The sequence below is a fragment of the Haliaeetus leucocephalus genome, unplaced genomic scaffold, assembly GCF_000737465.1.
Source record: "Haliaeetus leucocephalus isolate CR32 unplaced genomic scaffold, Haliaeetus_leucocephalus-4.0 Scaffold866, whole genome shotgun sequence".
Taxonomy (NCBI): domain Eukaryota; kingdom Metazoa; phylum Chordata; class Aves; order Accipitriformes; family Accipitridae; genus Haliaeetus; species Haliaeetus leucocephalus.
In genome coordinates, this window is record NW_010973302.1 from 3,010,426 (window position 1) to 3,026,823 (window position 16,398).

The following is a 16,398-nucleotide window of genomic DNA, read 5'->3' on the forward strand; positions in this document are numbered from 1 at the left end:
GCTATTAATTCTCTGTTTATAAATAATAATCCTGCATTTATCATTAGCCGTTCAAGTAATTTGCCGCTGTACTATTGTCTATTACTGAGGTTCCTTCTCTGTCCCTGAGCTTGTCTGCTGAGCTGCAGTGCAAGATAACGGTAACAATATCATGTAATTCCTTCATATTTAATGCGAGTAGAGTTTGGTTGCTGCTGTGCGATTTGGCTCCTTCCTCGCGGTTGCACTTCTGAGGACAGACGGATAACAGCAGCAAAAAGGACCGAGTAGAGATGGATCCCATGAGAAGGAATTAGGAAGGAGAGGTTGGTTGGCCGTGTTTAAGTAACCACGCACAACAGAAGTTGCCTCATGAGCTCAGGCTTGCTTTGATGCTTAAGTGACTCCGCTTGTTAGAAGAAAAGCAATGGCAACGTTAGAGCTATTTAAATACAACATAGCATCGTGGCACTGACTGAGTTTTGCAGTTACCACTGGCTTAGCTTGATTTTGAATAGTCATGTTAATGCAGGAAGCATCTTGTCTGAGGACATCTGATTAGGGAAATGTCTGCGTGGGAGATGAAGGGGGTGGAATATACTGAATTGTGTTGTTTGCTATGGGTTTGTTGTTTAATGTGAGTTTTATAGTTAAAGTTAGTCTTGAGGAAGGTCTGGCTAAGCTGAAGCACACAATCTCTTTGAAGCTCAGCCATCAGTTCCTCATGCAACACACTGAGCTTGTATCAGGTGCAGAGATAACTTAAAGATTTCTTCTCATCTTTTATACCCTGGGAGGATCCCCGTGTTGATGTACATTCCCTAACAGCCACTAATTGTCGAAGTCAGCTCTTTACCTTACTCTTAACCTCAACAGCTAGTGCTTAACAGTGTTTATTCTTAGATGAAAATAGGTTTCCAACAGATGTGGCCCACTTAAATTCACAAGTTCAGGGTTTTTTTATTTATTTATTTTTTTAAATCTAAACAATTTCATGTTTATGTTCTCCAGTGCCTATTTCCTGCAGGGGTGCCTTGCCCTAATTCTGATCAGTACGTATAAAAAACAAACAACAACAACAACAAATAACCAAACAAAAACACCAGCGAAACCAGTGTCATTTATAGATGCACAAATCGCAGGGGCGATGCACGACACCAGAGATGGATCTAGATCATGGTATAAGCTGAACTCGTTTATACCAGGTCTATTTTGATGCTCGTTTACCAGCGAGGTGATGCACGCAAGTGTGCGAGCCTCTGTACAGAGCTGAGGATGCCTTGGAAGGGATTTCAGTTACTCGGCTACCAACGGAATACGAGCTTCCAGTTTGAGGCAGTAGCTGAGGGAGTGAATGTTGATAAATTAATAATAGTTTAGAAAAGAATTATAGTGTTTACTGTACAGAGCCTGCCTTTTGGTAAACACAGGGGAAATTTCGTACTTTATTCAGGAGATCTTTATAGACTTGCTGTTAGTGTGCTCTATAAGCACTTACTTGGGGGAAAAGGCTTTTTAATCTGCAATTTTTTATAAACTACATGAAAAACTAATGACTAGCAACCTGAAGCTATATTCTTGCAAGCAGAAAAAGTTAAACACTTAAACCCAGTAATAGCCATTGGAACTGTTTATTTTTGTACTGAATTTTCTATCAGTTGTATTTATATCACGGGTGGTTTTTTAGTCGCTGCTCCTCCTGCCTTTCAACCCAAGTGCCAAATGGATCAAAAGCCTTGCCCTGAGCAGCACGCCCGGCGTAGGCATCACTTGTGCTGCTGAATTGGGATAATTTCTATTAAAGGTTTCATTTCTACCTCCTTAGGAGAGAACCACTGGATGGGGTATGCCCTGTCACAGAACATGCTGGGTTACTTAGTAATAGTGTAATTACTCTGATTTTTAAATTATGAGTAGTATTTGGATAGACTGGGGGAAAGATATTTTCTTCTTTGGTAAATAAATCCTCCTAAGGTGTCATCTGTTAAAGTCGAGTCTGGAAACAAGGCAGCAGTGCGAGAGTATTCACACGCACACACTTGCTATTGTCTTTCCGTGTGTATTCTTACAGATAAATTCCTAGTTACAAAATAACCACATAATAGCTTCCAGTATCTGGGTTATCCCTACTTCCAGCTGCCCAAATGAATACCATTGCTGAGGTCGCTTTATAAGCTAGCTGTATTCTGACCTTTAACAAAAAAAGGTTAAATTTAAAATGCTTATTAATAATCCTGGGGAATGAGCTATTTTGCCTCTCTCCCCTAGATAAATCTGATTAGTGCTTAAGTAATCTCTTGCATAATACATATAAATATCAGTTTCCCATGTTACAGTGGCTTGCCTAGTTGGAAATAAAAATGAGCAGGCAGGCAGAGACGTATGTACAGGCAGTGTGTCCTCTTAGCACAGGGTTGATCTCAAGATCAATGCAATCACACAAACGATAACTAATATCTACTAAAGAGCTCAACAACTCCCTGGCTAGTTGCCATATTAGTGTGTTTATGAAATATGCATAGAGGTTTCAGTGATTGTCCTAATTGGGATTGGTTTTAGTACTTGTATTTGAAGCACAGATTGAGTTCAGAGCAAGAACCTTAAGAATATTATGTACTTTATTTTGGAATGTATTTGAAAGCATAAGTTGTTATTGGAAGGTTCCTGGTGTATGATCAACCTTATGAAATTGAGCTAGCTTAAGGATGCAGATGCTTTCAACTAGTGGACCATAGGCTGGTTTGCAAATTTGGGTAGGCAGAGAAGAACAAGGTAGTTCACTTCAAATTTGTCACTGATTCTGCTCTCAAAATGCAGTTCACAAAGAATCCCAAACGCAAGGGAATTCTGTAGTCTTGGAACAGCCTTTGCATTCCTGCTTTGAGATTTTATACTAAATAGTGGCACTAGACCTTTAATATGGAGCATTATTTTCTACTAATAATAACGACACACTAATAAACTATTAGTGACTATTAATGACTATGACTATTATAGATCCTAAACATCAGAGATGATGGCTGCAACTGAAGGTCGCATCCAGGTTTGGCTTTTTATGAACTTGTAGATTTTTGAGGTTGGGTTTTTTTTTGGGGGGGGGGGGCGGGCGGGGATGGTGGTGGTGGTTGTTTTTTAATTGCATGAAACACTTTACTTGCTTCTCTGGCCATTAACCCAATTTGCTAGCAAAACATACGCAACTGTTTCATCACCACTACATTTTGTAAAGTTATTTCTTGAACCAGAAGATAATTCCCTTGTGCAGGAGTCAAATTAGCAGCTAGAGAGAATTTAAGTGGAATGACTTAAATGACTATCGGGGAATTGGAAGCGTATTTTATATATACACAGTGCAATGTTGCTGTAACATACTGAAAAGAAAGGCAGTCTTAATTGAAACCTGCAGCAGTCTGGTTACAAAGAAATGAGAAAAATCTAAAAATTGGAGCAAGTAATCTGATAATAGTAATTATGAACTAAAAAACCAGAATTTGTGGAGAGTCAAAGGAATCAAAGAAATGGAAGTTATCAAGAATTAGTAAAGTTTAGGGTAGAAATGTTTTTCAAATATAACTAAAACAATATTACTATGAATGGATGAAAGTAGAAGAACTTCTTTCAGTATTTACAAGGCAGAAAAGTAAAAAAAAAAAACCCAACAACTAGTTTTTGAAAAAAATATGTGCTTGTATGTATGGCATTGATTATTTAAAAGTATGTTTGTATTAAAAAAATAAATTATTATTGTCTTGACATGAGTGGCTTAAAAAGCTTGTCCAAACCCAGATGTTTTCAGGTCATTATATCCAGATAAAAATGTAGTTCCTGGAGGAGCTGAGAAATTCTCAGGACCATTAATTCTTGACCATAAATTTTGAATACTGAAGTTTCCAGTGGTCTGGAACAAAGAAACCAACCCTTGAGTACCTGATGGTCTGTCAGGCTGGCATCTTTGAGGGACCAAATAATAGAATGGTCCATGCAATTAAAATCAGTCAGTATCACTGTATGAAAGCAGAAGATGTCAGCATAAATTTTTGGTGGTAATTTGCATCATTATCATAGATTTCTGGGAGGATTTACACCTGAGAAATTAGAGAAATTGAAAAGAAATATGGTATCTATAAGCTAGATGAGATTTGTAGACATCAAGTCTCCAAACAGAAATGGTTACTGAGCAGATATTTCTAGTGGGAGCCCTCACTAAAAGCCAGGGATATATATTCTTGATCCTATGCTCTCTAATATACCATATAGCAATAAAACTGCAATTGAAGGCATGTGCATGTATCACAGAGGTGGTAGATACTGAAGAATGTGGATTGCTAGACAGAACTCTAAAAATGGGGCAGAATTAAAAAAAAAAAAGATGACTATTTTAATGTGATTGGTCCTATTAGCCATAGGATTTCCTAGGGGCTGGAGCAAACACCCCTGACAAAAATCTTGGAGGTTCATCTTGAGTCATCAGCAGAACAAGTGCTGTGAGAGAGGCTAATGAGATCCTGGTAAGGATAATGCCAGTGGTGGCTGGGTCATGGTACAGGACGTGTGACTTCCCTGCTGAGGTCAGTGTGACATAGTGTGTCAGAAATGGTGCAGGAGGTTTGGAGGAAGCTTGGAGAATGGCCATAAAAATGATTTAAAAGATTGTCCCATTTACTAATTAAAAGCCACGCAACAGTTTGGGGCTGCTACTTGTTTGTTTCTAAAAGTTGGCTAAGCTAGTCTTTGATTTGATTTTTGGGGGATTATTTTTATTTTTTCAACTCATAACAGACTAGGACTGGGAGTAAAATCTTTCCAGTTATATTCATAAGGCCACATTGCAAATCTTGTATTAGGTTCTTCTCTGGATTCAGTTACTACCTGAATCAAACCACTGCTGCTTAATTGCTTGTGTCTTTGCATCTCAAGGACGATGTAGGTCTAAAATAACGTTTGCCAGAGCTCTGCTCAGCTGAAAGTAAGAGTGTAAATGTGTTGCTACTTTCTTGCCTCAGCTCTATTCTCTATTTTCGGGATAGAAGATAATGTAGTCATGGAGCAGTTCCTCATTCTGTTTCAATTTTGCCTCTAAAACTTTAATGGCTAGAGAAAAAGCTTCCTCCTTTTCTCTTCTAAATACAAGCCAGCAATGACCCTTCGCTACCCCTGCAGTAATAAATTTTATATTCTCCTTTTACCTAAGGATCTCAAAGAACAAGTCAAAGGCCTGTAAATATTTTTGTCTTCATTATGGATGAGGAAACTGAGCATCTCACAAGAAATCATCATTAAAGCTGGAAATAGGACCCCTGATGTATAGTCTCACGTTCCAGCAGCGACTTGGCACAGTTTTCCTTGCACTTTAGTTAATGTCCTTTGAAGTTACTACAGTAAGAAGAATGTCTTCATGCCCTGATGCGTGTCGGTGCTAATGGTACAATCTTTGTGTGTCCTTACTACTTGGATGCTCCTGGTCATGTCACGTCCCAGAGCTCAGCTGAGCCAGGCTTGCGTTTTATGGGAGGGAAGGGCAGAAGGGCTGAAGCAGAAAAATGCTAGCAAGGGGGTTGGGAGATGGAGGCAAAAAAGCAAAATCCCAAAGTAGTGACTGCATTCTGGTTATGCATTTTAATGCATTCTGTATATTGAGAGATCGGTATCATTTTAATGACAGATTTCTCTAATGCTGTTCACACATAACCCTTGCTTTCTCATTGGGATTAAGTGTTCAGCCTTTAGGCATGATGGTGAGATCAGGTTGGGGAATTTTGCTGGCCTTTCTTCGCTGACAGCAGAGAGCAAAATTGGGTTTTATTTGGTATAAATCTTTATCTCTTTTAATCGAATTTAGAAATGTGACTATGAACACTTAGAGATAGTCCATCACATCAGTGTCACATTAAAGGCATCTCAGTTCTGTAATTTGCAATATAAAAACTACTGCAATAAAAAATAAAATTGTACTGGGAAAGTACAATATTATCCAAATACATTCAGAAAAATTTTCATGGCTATGATACGATGGGAGTCTTTTGTCAGTTGAACAACACTTACAAATGCACTGTAGCACAAAGTAGCTTAGCACAGTGAAATACCATACAATAGGATGCAGCACATTTTATGAAAGCGTTTCTTCTTTTTTTCAATATATAATGTAGCTAAAATACTGCAGTAACATTTTTCTCCTCCAGTGCTGAAGAGCTGTATCTGTGTTGCTGAATCCAAGTGAACTGCTTGCAGCTTTATTTTTCTTGGAAGACAGAAATAAATTGCACTGTCTTGAGTTCTACTTGCTTAAGACCAGTTTGGTATGAGAATTAAATACATCCTCAACTCTTATCAATGCATATTGACGCAAATCTGAGGGCTTATTGAGAGAACAATCGGTGATTGGCTGTAAAGTATGCTGGTAAAATGAGGCAGAAGTTATGCCTTTGACATGAGGAAAAAAAATTAATTCAGGACCTTTGCCTGCTGCGAAGTACATATATATGTCCTTAGTTACATCACAAAATATCTCGGTTACTCCATTAACCATCTATAAAAAGGAGATAAAGCGATTTATCCTAATACAGCTTTGCGAAGGTGTATTGTATTTTTTTTGCAAATAGTGTGGTATTCTCATATATCGGTGTAATGGGGACTATTGAAATCACACATTTGCAGCTCCTATTTGTGGTTTTGAATTTCAACTATGTATCATTGATTTAACGAGCATGGAAAAATATGTGTATAGCTGTACCTCATTACTGCACGTTGTGTGCTCAAGAAAAATGCTAAATGTAAAATGAGGTTTGGCTTTGTTCGGGGAAAATAAGTTCTTACAGCTCACCGCTTTATAATTAGTTTTAGGCATATCTGTTCATTCTTAAACATGAATTTATAGAACTTTGTTAAAATAAAATCAACAAATGCCAGCAAGGTGATAGGTGCTCTGCAGGCTGGGGAGTCGGCGTATCGCATCCCTGGGGATGGGGGCACGGCAGCTGTGAGCTCGGGCCGCAAATGCCGTGTCAGTGCGTAAGAGATGAAATCGTGGCTGAAATGGAGTCGGTGCCTCCAATGGAGCCAGGGCTTCATGCAAAGAATTTCTCATCTGCTGAAGCTAGTCCATAGTTGGTTGATTATGTGGGCTTGATTATAGTGTACAAGTACCTTGTCAGGGAGAATACACGGAGTGCTCTTTAATCAAGTGGAGAAGGGCATAACAAGAGCTTGGATATCTTTATAATCAAGACTGGATGCCTTCCTGAAGAAGGCACTTTATTCAAACATGCTTTTGAGCTCAGGACGGGTGTGATTCTGTGGCCTGTCTTAGACAAGAAACAAAATTTAATGGTCCTTTAGTCTTGAAATCTCCTCGCTGTCTTTTTCCTTTCTCTCTAATATGAAAATCTAATTTGATGGACCAATCTCTCTTATTTCTCAGCTGGAAATAACTGGTTGCACTGGTGCAATAATAAGTAATTTTACCAGACGAATCTGAATCAAATACTGAAATGGCTGCCTGGGCACTAGAGGTGTACTGCTTTAAGCCCACAAAAAGGCCTGATTTCCTCACAAGGTCTGATGTGTCAGTGATGCACATTTTTGTAGGGTTTACTCAGAACATGTTTAGTGATTATTTTTTTAATTGTTTCATTTTTTTCCCCTGACAAGCATAAGTAGCTGTACCGCCTTCAGTATAACACTGTACTGCAGAGGTTTGCGGTCTGTGGTCCCACAGACTTTTTGGTCCATGAATTCTTTTAATGTCCAACACCATTCTGTTGTTCAGGGTGGATCTCAGCTCTTTGAGGGGAAATTGTGGACATCCACCCGAAGGAAAGGGTGCCTTTGGAGACCCCTCAGTGCTTTGTAGGATTATGGTTAAGTAATCGTAGCTTCAGATAACGCTGCCTTTCGTGTCCTGGTTACTGAGCTCTGGTTTTAGACTGCCTCTGTTTTTCGGAAGGTGGCACAAAGCCAGAGGTGGTGATATGCCAACTTTAATAGCCTGTGATAGCATGTCAGTCCTCCTTACTAACTAGCCTTTTGTATCGTGAAAGCTCTGGTTTTCTTCTCGATGCTTAAACAAACGTGTTCGTTATTCCATCCAGATGCCTCTGGTAGTAAAACTGACGCTCGCCTTCACGGCAGGGACGTAAGGGCTGACGGCAGTTGTGGTTGGGGTGGCTGTGTTCGGTCCAGTGGGTGCTAACTCCCACCCGTGACACCCCAGGGCATGGCTGTCATCTCCTGGGAGGCTCAGCCCTTGCTAGGGACTTGCCTGAATAACGTGCAAGTTCTGAGCTTCATGGGTTTGAACCCACAACTCTCTCCCTCCTCTTGTTTTCTGAAAAGAATAAGATATTTTCTTCTTTTTTCCTTCCCGTAACAGGTGTTTTCTTTGACTCTTTATGTGGCTTTAAGCTGCACTCTCTATTCAACTGGAAATCAAGCAGCAAAACATTGCTTCACAACCGACACGTTTGGTTTCTAGCTGCTTTTGAGCTGCGTTTCCGGATGAAAAGGGGGTGTAGAGAAGATGCCACCTTTTCAGCTAGCAGCTATATCATTAGGGAGGTCAGAAAAGGTCAAATACAAGCTTAGGCTTCTGTTTGTGAGTCTTGAGTGGAGCGAGAGCTGAAAACGAAGAAGAGGAGGCAACAGCAGTGCTATGGCAGAGCAGGGACCCTCTCCCTCCTCCGGGCAACGGGGCATTTCTCTGCAGAGGAGGTGAGCAGCAGCCAGCTCAAGGCAACACCACGGGACAGGCACAGTTGGCTGCTGGAGGTGGAGGCAGAAGGAGCTGTCCTAAAGGAGAATAAATGTTGCAAGAGGGAGCTAAGCAAGACATGAGATGATGATTATTAAACGTAAGCTTTAGTGGGGATAAAAGCAGAGAGATGTTACAGGGATGTGTAGTAGTGGTATTTTCTCATGCTGAAATTATATGTAGCTACCCATTCCATACAAAACTAATTTGAAATACATTTTAGCCTAAAGCAGTTTTGACGGTTTTAGGTTAAGTAAGAGATCCCAAAACAATAATTAAAAATACTTACCTACCTTTGAGTCCATCCTCAGTCATCTACTATTATTGTCTAATGATTTGAGTCGCAATCTGGCGTTGGACGGTGACTTTCCCCTTCCAGTGTTCAGCAGTTTCTCATGTTGGTAGCCTCTTAGTTTAAACTTGGGCTTGGTCTAGCTATCTGCCTGCGTACCTTAACACTAACAGTTTTGCTTTCATTAGGATGTTCATTCAAGTATGTCCCTTGGGAACGTCCAAAATTTTGCTAGGCAAATTACAGAAGAGAAGAAAAACCCCAGATAAAATACTGTTGTGTTTCATTTTGGTTGAAATATGGTGTTGTTTTAGTCTATGCTAGATATTAACTGATCTTCAAATTGTTGGCAGTGCTAGAATGAAAACATTATTTTCACTGGAGGAGTTAAGACAACAGTGATGTCTCATTAACATTATTTCTAGTCTCCAATACAACAAAAATGTATTTCACATGGCTGTAAAATGTGAATGTGCTATCCTGCTTTTTCCCAAGTACGGAACGGCAATACATATTGAGCTGCTTTTGTGTGGTTTAGGATTTTGCAGCTTTGTCTAATATCCAGGCTATACCAGCTCTGGAATCCCATTTATTCTGGATGTATTTGAAGAACCCTCTCAGCCAGATGTATTCTACTAAAGCCTATAGTTTCAATTATCAATCATCTCCTTTTTCTGCCTTCAAATTTAATCTTCATTGATGTAATTTTCCCTGTATTTTTATGGCTGTGCTTCATACTGCTGCTCACATCTTCCATCCTGAGATCATTATTTTAATCAGACAACCTCTTTTGTGGTTTCAGAACTAAGTGTTTTTGAAGGGAAGGAGACAGTCCTGTATTAAGAACTGGATGCTATCTGCAGATTTTGTTTGCTTTCTGGTTTTGCACATCTGTTTTCACCTTTGGACAACTGACTTAAAAAATCAAAACAAACAAGCAAAAAACTAAAAAAAAGGTTTGGTTTTCTGCTAGTTAGCTCCTATGTATTTAATTGCATTGTATTTAATCGCTAAGTTAATATATGTATTTGTGGTTATTGCAAGAGATGCCATGCGATTCACAGGCCAAAGGCATCATTGCGATCAGCTAAAATGTCTTCACAGATTGAAGCTATTGAGTTGTGTGTGATAACTTCTGCATCAGTTGCACTTACTAAGGGCTGGAAATTGCACGTTCATCTGGTTACTGTAAGAAGTTGAAATACGCTGCTGTTGTAAATCCGTAACAAATGCACGCAGCTAGTTACAGTTTCTTCCGACTTGTATGGGAGAACCAACTAATTACTTGGAGATGATACTGGAAGATCTTATAGTTGTTAATTTGGTGGGAATATTCACTTATAGTGTGTATTTTTTTATGTTTGTGTCAGGAAACAAGGAGTAATGTTTAATGGCTCTAGTCCAGCACATTTGTTTCAACATCTGTGATAAGAAAATGAAGTCCTTTCCGAGAGAAGGAACAGACTCATTTAAAAAGCAAACCAACCCAACTGATTTCCTTGGTGTATGGTTCTCTTTGCTGGTATTTCAGGCACAACGTGTGGGTTTTGGGTCTAGGTTGTCCCCTGGTCAGTGGTGATCCACCCATGCCAGTCAGAGGCAGAGATTGAGCTCACCCTAAAGCGGGCACCCTGAGCTTGGCTCAGCTGCCCACAGGTGGGTGTCTGGGGCTGGCTGTGACAGGTGAGGACACCTTTGGTCAGGCAAAGGAGAATTTGGGGCACTCACCTTTCTACTTATTCCTTCTCGGTTCAGACTTTTCAAGTTATTTCATTCTTCATTTTCCGTGTTTTCCTAACTTGAAGCTTTCCTTCTCTTTTCTCACCTGCCGTGTTTATGAACTTCCCTCTTGCAACTCCAAAATAGTGTCATTAATCCAGTGCCACTCTTAACCTTATGTGTATTTCTGTCTTCTTGCCATGACTGTGCCTTTTCCTGTGGCTTTCCAAGACCTGACTTTAATACCAGGCTATAAACAGTCCTTTCTCACTTTCCCAAAAGCTGGTATTTTTCTGCCTTCAAATTGCTCCCTTGGGTTCAACCTGTAAGCAGCTCTAAGATTGCCATTTGATACACTTTTTATATGTCTGTACTATGATTTTCTATTTTTCTCATCAGTAAGAATCTGTGAAAGCTGTGGTCTCTTGGGTCCCTTATTGATCAGTCATTTCATATTCCTCATCCCCAACAAAAAGAATGTCTTGTTTTGTTGTTTGGGTTTTTTTGTTTTGTTTTGTTTTTTTTTTTTAATGGACGATACCGGTGTCTTTTGCTCTTGTAGATCCAGGTTTGCACAGGCAGCAGTTTTTCCTGCAGCGACCGTCAAACGTGGTGGCCATGGAAGGGAAGGATGCTGTTCTGGAGTGCTGCGTTTCTGGGTACCCCCCTCCCACCTTCACGTGGCTGCGAGGAGACGAAGTGCTCCCCACCAGGTAGCTCAGTCCTCCGTGGGTCATGTATCTAACAGTATGTTTCCTTGAGCAAAGTACAGGCAAACCACTGAGTAACGTTTCAAATTCAGTGGGGTGGATTTGGAGGCTATGAGATTTTCCTCCTAAGTAATGAGACTGGATGTGTCTCTTAACCTGCTGCTATAACTCATCTCTGCGCCAAATCCGAGGGTGGAATTTGATCATAAATGTCATCTGGCTGATATTTAAAATGGAAGTGCAAAGCTATTAACAGCAAAAATCACAGCTGAGAACTACTTACAGCATAATTTACTGTGTGTATTTTTCTAGATAGAGAGAGCACCTTAACACACTGTGGACATGTGTTATCCATGTTTCAGGTCCAAAAAGTATTCGTTACTGGCTGGCAGTAACCTACTCATATCAAACGTGACTGATGACGATTCTGGGACGTACACGTGTGTAGTCACCTACAAAAACGAGAACAGCAGTGGCTCTGCAGAGCTGTCAGTGATGGGTGAGTACATGAACTACGCCCACTTTCCTTCTCCAAGAACATTTTTAATTACTCCCTTTTCCAGAGTGACTTAATTTTCAGAACTTGAAATAACTGCAAACTGTACAAGTCCCTTCCCTGCTTTGATCAGGTATTCGCACCCACGGAAACCAAGTCATGTAAACCTTTGAATACCTCCCACCATGCCCGATAGTCTTGCTGTTGCCAAGCATCTTATGGTATCCGATGCTAATTGCTACTGCCTTCTGTACGTGGTCGTTTCCCTTTATTTCTCCTTCCTGAAACCTTATTTTTGGCATTACAATGGGTGTCCCTTTTGTGCACAATGTCAAGCTCAGTGAGTTGAAAATCAGGTTTGTAGCTACTTTTTTTTTTTGTCATGAACAGTCAATACGGTAAGATAAAAATCAATGTATTTGGTGCCTTCTCACCAAACTAACAAAAGTCCAGGTAAATTCATGGAAGTCCTCACTGATGGTGATGTTCTGAGGGTTCCCACTGTTAAATCTTATGAAAGCACCCTCCTGACAGAACCTGCTTTCCCCCACACTCTTTCCTCATGGCAAATGTTAATGGAATCCAAAATATGTTTAAATCTAATAGCTGCCTTTTTTCTTTTTTCTTTATTTAAACCATTGAACAAAGGCAGAGTACATTAGTGTTATTCAGTCAGATCTAAAGAACAACATAGTTAATACTTAGTCAAACAATAACATATTTCAATGTGCTGTTCATTTTGCATTCTGGCTTTAAAGCTTATGCGTGAAAAATACTTTCATTAGTGAATAGAGCCTTAATTTGGATTATAGGATATTCAGTGCTTGTATAACAATATCCTTTTATCAAGCCATAATAAAATATAATAATTACTGGTGATGGAGGGTTTAGTTCTATTTCTCTAGGTACATTAATGTAATACATTGTTTTACTGGATAAAAATAAAAATGTGGCTTTATAATTGTGGAAGTCATTTATTATGGAATTGGTTTTGTTAAAAGGAATCAAATATTGAAAAGGCAGGTAAGTTGTTGGGCAGTATACTTTACTTGCCTTACTGAAATATGTTGATTTCAAATCTAGTGTGCAGCAGGTGACTAATTGTTGTTTGAGAAGCAGAAATAAATTGCACTGATATTTCTCCCCAACAACAGATCACAATACGTATTGGCAAAGGCAACTGTGGCTGGAGGATCACTTCACAGATTATTGCATAGATCATTTCTGACCATGCAGTTCCCATTAAAATTAATAGGAGTTTTGCATCTAGGTCCTTTATGTACCTTCTGAAAAATTTATTCTAGTCTGCATCCAGTCTGTAATGCATCTAGCTTTGGCTTCATTATGCCTTCTGCTGTGTGTCATTTAGAAATTAAAGGTACATAAATTTTCATGCACGTTGAGAGGTATGTGATGGCAATGTGACTAAGGATGAATATAAGATGATGAAAATCTCCAGGAGAAGACGACAGAATGCTAAGATGGTGCTAAGCATGAAACTAGACCCACACAAGATGAAAGATGCCGCAGTTACCGATTCTTTGCAGTCTCAAGGGGAAACCAAAACTGCTCTGTCATGGCACAATGCGGTTGTATTCACCCTGTTGGTAGATCAGAGATTTCTTTGGTAAAGTACCTGTTCACATATGGAATTCACAAATACAGAACAAATGAAAAAAAAAAAAAAGGAGCTGTAAGTTAGGCACCAGATTAATGTACTTTTCTTATTTTCACGAGTAGATCACTCATTTGTGACAGACTTAACTGAAAATGAAACATGGTGTTTGTGTATGTTTGTATTAATAACAGAAAATGTTCAAAGGATTTGAAGGAAATTACATGATTAAAGTGGAGAGATGATGACAGCAATGCCCTGATCCCTGTCTTTCCGGCACAATATACCAGGGCTACAAACTTGCTCAGAATCTGTTTGTTGAATCCATTCTTAACAGTAGGAAACTCTCAAATGCACTAAAGTTTCTCATGTAATCGTCATATCTCATCAACAGAATAATTAATTGATAGTTTTATTGTCTTTGTTGGCTAGATACAAATGCAGATACTTCTGTGTGTTTCCTTAGAGTTAACATGCTTGTTTATTTAACAAACTGTAAATTGCCTATCAGTATTTTGTTGCGAGACTCGCATTTTTAATATTGATGTAATCCTTTAATTGTAAATGTATCTGTAGTGCAAAGAGGAATAAATGAGACATTTGCAGTCAGAGTGCAAAAAAATTTAACAGTCCAATAATTATCTCCTCTGAAGTTGGAGTAGACAACATCAGATCAAAGTTAGTTACATCACATGGTAGCAAGATGCTTTTGATCTTTTAAATAATGAGGCTATTTGCAAGAAACAGTGTGTTTCACAATGGAGTTCCTATTAGTTCTTTTAAAGAGCTAAAAATAACCCTTTCTGTGTTGGACATAGGCCTAAAATTGCAAGAGGTGAATGAATTTGCAAGAAGAGATAATATATTTTGCTAAATTTTGATTTTGTATCATGGCCTTTTGGCAAGATTTTCAGCACAGCTCCTTGTGTAATGAAAATTAAAAGGTCCGGTGCAGTTTACATAGTTACTACATAAATCATCTACAGGCTTGGTAGCTTTAGAGAGCTTGGTGTTTAAACAAATGTTTGAATATGATTAAATGTGTTATCCAGTGTCAACTGCAATGATTTTTCCAAGTATTTTCTAGCTTTCAGAACTGTATTTTGGGCTTGTTCCCTTTTGGCCTCTGAAGGGGGTTTTTTCATATAGGTTTTTTGGTTTGTGTTTTCTTAAGTGAGACTGAAAGTCGACTTAGCTAGTTTTAGCAAAGAAACCCCCTACCCCAACTCCATAAGCTTCTGAAAGTGACATAAATCCAGAAAAAAGTTTTCCATACCCTGTACCTACTTGTGGGATCTCACTGATTGCAGCCTGGTTTGGCGATGGGATAAACGCCTGGGATTTCGGGTCCTGGTAGAGATAAACCCAGTTTTCTGTAGGTGCTCATAACTGAATTGATAGATTTGCTGATATGCTGTCATACATCATTTCTTCTTCTTCCTGCTTAGTATTTGGTTTGTCCCTTAATTGTATCAGAGCAAATGATAACTGTAGAGATACAGTACGGGAAGAGTATTGCATCTTCTGAAAGTTGAGAGTTTTCTCAACTATTCTTTGCATAATAGTGCCTATATTCAGAATTATGCTATCAATGCCTTTGAATTGGGAAGCTATTTTTAAATGGATCAAGACTGAGGTAATTTTTTTTTTCAGTTTTCTTTTCCAAAAATGTTCCTTAAGGAGGAACAGAGAAGGGAACAGTTTTCCAGTAGTGTTGGGTCAGTAATGCTGGTCTGAGATGCCTTTAGGTCACTGCCTAAAGTAAGAGAAAGTAGCAAAAAGCAAAAAGAAAACAGTGTCAGAAAGACAGTGTTTGCAGAAAAAACACTATTGCTAACCTTTACTGAGCATCCATATGTATAAGCTACAAACGACGACTGCAATTTGGAAGCATTTTTTTCTATGCAAATGCCTTTTACTAGGGAGTTTTTAATATGAAGTGGTTTTAGCACTAGTTTTGTTTGCCATTGCAGAAGACAAGCTACATCAAAGGTAAGGCCACGTGAGACAAGTGGCTTATAGAATCACCTCAGTCTTTTTGACAAGAATGAACGATTGTAAGCACCGTGCATCTTGGTCAAATCAGTTTTACTTCTGACTCTGCTGCATAAATTCCTGTAGCAAAATGGTTATTCAGAGATCAAGGTCATAGAAAGTACCGAATAAAGCAGGCGTGGATCATGTTGTTGTGTGTGAATCACTTAGGTAGAGAGTAGTAGTAAGAAGGAAGCCTGCATCACCATAACATGGTTTGACACAGCAATGAAAGCATGAAAAATGGGTTTCCTTTGTGAGCCCTGCTTAAGCTGATCTCGCACAAATGGGCCGGTCCTGAAATATTTACAAAAGCAGTTATAGTCTATTGATAATGTTAAAAGTCAAACCCAGTGATGTGCCTTCTTGGTACATACTCATTGAAAAATAATTTCCAAAATACAGAAGATTATCCCCTATTATAAACCTGTAGAGAAGCAGGCAGATTGTCCGTGGATGGACATTGCAGCAGCTCTCCAGAAGCTGGTGAGCCCAAGAAAATCTGAGTAACCTTGAGGGTCTGTTTCTCTGTGATCCCACACTGTGGGGTAAGTTAATTTTGCTCATGTCTTGCTATCTTGTTGAAGAAACCAAGCACAGACTAGGCTATTTAATTATCTTCTGCTCCGCGTTTATAGTTCTTTGTGGAACAGGGCATATGTATATGTGAGCTGGCAGGATAAAGCAGCACAGTAATCGATGACAAATCTCATGATGGTTTACTTTAGGCAAAACTGAGACAAATGAACATAAAACCCAATCTCTCCCCAAAGCAATCTCTCTCTCATTCATTTTCCTGATAAGTTT

General features: G+C 39.1%; 1 protein-coding gene across 1 annotated transcript in view; it reads left to right on the forward strand.

Moving 5' to 3' along the window:
- Positions 1-16,398, forward strand: part of DCC (DCC netrin 1 receptor) — a 570,508-nt gene that overhangs the window by 273,250 nt on the left and 280,860 nt on the right. Inside the window, exons 4-5 of the mRNA XM_010583034.1 lie at positions 11,299-11,449; positions 11,809-11,945. Coding sequence (XP_010581336.1) covers positions 11,299-11,449; positions 11,809-11,945 — 288 coding nt within the window. The remainder of the gene's footprint in view (positions 1-11,298; positions 11,450-11,808; positions 11,946-16,398) is intronic.